Source organism: Odontomachus brunneus, unplaced genomic scaffold, assembly GCF_010583005.1.
Source record: "Odontomachus brunneus isolate Ranch 3 - 2012 unplaced genomic scaffold, Obru_v1 Obru_scaffold_010, whole genome shotgun sequence".
In the NCBI taxonomy this organism is placed as follows: Eukaryota; Metazoa; Arthropoda; class Insecta; order Hymenoptera; family Formicidae; genus Odontomachus; species Odontomachus brunneus.
This window is the reverse complement of record NW_022639460.1, coordinates 3,384,873-3,388,331: the sequence shown is the minus strand read 5'-3', so window position 1 is coordinate 3,388,331 and position 3,459 is coordinate 3,384,873. Positions and strand designations below refer to the sequence as shown.

General features: G+C 35.5%; 1 protein-coding gene across 1 annotated transcript in view; it reads right to left on the bottom strand.

Moving 5' to 3' along the window:
- Positions 1–286: 286 nt before the first annotated feature.
- Positions 287–3,459, bottom strand: part of LOC116840574 (paired amphipathic helix protein Sin3a-like) — a 19,197-nt gene continuing 16,024 nt past the window's right edge. The window contains exons 16-18 of the mRNA XM_032807436.1: positions 2,685–2,836; positions 2,396–2,603; positions 287–2,321 (exon numbers count right to left, since the gene is read on the bottom strand). Coding sequence (XP_032663327.1) covers positions 2,070–2,321; positions 2,396–2,603; positions 2,685–2,836 — 612 coding nt within the window. The 3' untranslated portion in view covers positions 287–2,069. The remainder of the gene's footprint in view (positions 2,322–2,395; positions 2,604–2,684; positions 2,837–3,459) is intronic.

Sequence of the window (3,459 nt, the reverse complement as noted above, 5' to 3'; positions counted from 1 at the left end):
ATATATATATATATATATATATATATATATATATATATATATATATATATATATATATACACAATCATTTATCTAATTTTATCATTTTTCACATAATAAAAGTGTTTCAAGATACAACATTCCCTCTGTATCACATTTCTGTATCCCTCTTTTTCATTTTATTCAAGCATATTCTAACACTACAAGAAAAAGGTATCAATGAAAGAAATACGCACAACGGTATTTTTTATAATATTAATAGTTTATTCATATTAGTAATGATTTGTGCAAAATATATCAACATTAAATTATTATTCTCGAGTAGTAAAATTGCCTGTACATTTATTTTTGATACATGAGAATATAGTTTTAGAGAATTAGCGCGATTTTTTCTCGTCAAATGTAATAAACAGAAGTGATTAGACATCGGAAGACCGCGTCTATTTGCCTCTCTCTCTCTCTCTCTCTCTCTCTCTCTCTCTCTCTCTCTCTCTCTCTCTCACACACACACACACACACACACACGCGCGCGCGCGCGCGCGCACTCAACACACACACCCACATACATACTTTCTTTCTTCTCATTCTCGCTCTCCTTTTGACTTTTTTCTTCATTTACATCGCGTACGGGGAAATACCTTAATAAACATACAATCACGATATCATAATAACTCAGAGTTGTAGTGTGTTGTGTGTAATGTACTCCAAACTACATGAAATGCTAGATTATAATAAAATGTAGTTATACTATTTTAGCGCTGTACCGTACAGATGACAGAGCTCTGAGAGGACGAGACTTGATATAGAAATATATAGTTACCATACCGATTTGTGTGCTCACGTCGTGTAACACGTAAATATTATTTGGACACTATTCTCACCAAATTTTCTAAAAGTTAACGGGAACCCGGCCGAATAAATCGAACTCGTGCCACATGTATTATATTAGCATCGCAAATCAGTATTTTATAAATCGGCTAACGAGTCTGGTTAGTTCGCCATCCAGTGTGGTTTGATTGAGCTTCTTCCAAATTATTTCCCTTTTCTTTTTTACTAAAAGAAACATACACGCCGATCGCATAGTCGATAAACATTGGCAACAGCACATCGGTATTCGTGATCGACGATTAAATCAGCCGTAAAGTAACGAGAAACGTTACGCTTAATTGGTGAATTGTTATATACATCGTGTAGCACGATACGTCTACACAATTCTCGCGCCTGGTTGGTCAATAACACTTCCTAATTGTTAATAATTTACGCCGTGTAAACTTTCGATACACTCGGACTCCGTCGCATTGTGTTCAAGAGCGTTATCATCTCTAAAAAGTCTTGAATAATTTCCATGTTAGAGTCTCGGAGGCCAAATGCAGAAGGTAAAATCTGGAGCTTTCTTTGTACTGTATTTATACATATATCTGTATATACACGTGTGATTGCGAATCTGTACAGATGTGTATAGGTACATTACAAGTATATATACACACACAGATGTACGCGCATTTCGTCATATATATTGTGACAAGAAATGCCAAGTGTAACATAATTGGTGAGACAAGATGAGGAAAACAAAAAACAAGTTGACGAGTTTTAAGGCGTAATCGAGAGCAAAGTATTCATATACATAAAGACGCAAAATGTCCAGTTTTCTTTTTTTGCATAATAAATCTTCGGTCGCTTAAACATATCGACTTAATTAATGTAAATTAAATTTCGATGGCAAATGATACAAATTCGAAGTTGGATTGCTTCCGAAAAATTACTACTGAAAAACAAGTTGAAGTGTTACCGATAAAGTGTAATACGCGACACGTATTACAAACACGCGATACGTGTGTTTGTACAACAGAGAATAAAACTTCATCATAGCGTAATACGAGATATAGTATATAGTAAAATATGGACGCGCACGGTCATTGACCAATTATGTTCTAAAAGAAGTGCCAAATTTTCTCAAAACGTCGTGGCAACCGAGCTTCGTCCGTATCGATCGTTTTATTTCTTAACCCTAAGCGTCTTGTCAAAAGTGTTTCGCTGACTATATAAACGATAATTACAGAGATAATACAAAGATTAACGTACGAGTAAGATTAAACGCACGGGTCTGTCAACAGATCAGACTGCAAACGTTCTACTCGGTAACGATTGTACTGCCGATAAGGAGAACGCGTCTGATCGTTGTCCGTTATCACTCGTGTCCTATGGGGAATTAAGTTTTCATAACGTCCCATCAACCAATCTTGACACATTCGATGCTGGATATCGGCGACATTCTTGGATGCCCATGATGAGAGCCAATGATGAAACTTGGCGTTGAGACGCTTTGTTACGGTTGGATGGCACTATTAACACAAGTTATAAGAATGTTGTAACGTTACAGCTAATGTTCAAGTTTGTGACTCGTTAGTTAATGTACCTCTCTTGCACGACTGAACGAGTTCCGTTTGTAGAGAAACGCTTCTTTGCTGGCAACATAAAGCATGTGATAGCTATTGGGATTAAATCTACATTGCGTCTCGTCGGAATTGATAATGTCCGGAGCATCAGTCGCATCTGCCAATCTTAAAGAAGCAGGCCTCTTCAAAAGCGCCATATTGTCTAGTGATTTCTCTTTATCAGTCGATCTATCACAATAAATTGGTGATAGGAGTTAGTTAAGTTTGTGCATTTTATATGCATGTCGAGTGTATTTGTATTATACTTACTCTAATATTTTCTCCGCCTGATTAGTATTAGATAGAGATGTTCTCGTTAATCTCGCTGCTCTCTTTCGCCACTGCCTAATATTACGAAACAAAAAGACGGGTTTGCGTCCTGCTGAGATTCTGCCTAAACAGCTCCAGCCATTTCCGTCAATCTATAAAAATCACGATACATTTTTATGTTATTTCCAGATAATATTTTATATGATGTGTGTGTTTGTGTGTGTACGCGCGTATGTGTGCAACACGTATAATAAAATCACAAAGTTTTCCATTATTTTTACAAAAGTCTACACAGTACATAGCGGAGAAATTCAAAAAATTTGTTATCATCATTATATAAAATACGCGCACAAAATACACAATGCGGTGAATTTTTCTGTTATTCTAACACATATATACGCATCGTTATATCGATTATATACGTGTACTTTATGGGTCCGTATTATGTCAACCAACACGCGATTGAAAATATATGTACAAAATTTTCAAAAAGAGAGAGAGATTCTCTTGAAAGTTCTTCAATACATATGTTTACGATCGATACATGTAAAATCAGGAAGTGAAAAAAAAACATGAATACAATATTACATCATTGATATGTATTACTACAATTAGTTGTGATAGAAAAGAGATATATTACTTTTGTTTCATGATAAGTAAAAGATAAACGAATGGAAAGTTGAATCGTGTTGAACAAATTTGCTATAATTTGTAATGGGATATGTATGTGCGAGAGAGAGAGAGAGAGAGAGAGAGAGAGAGAGAGAGAGAGAGA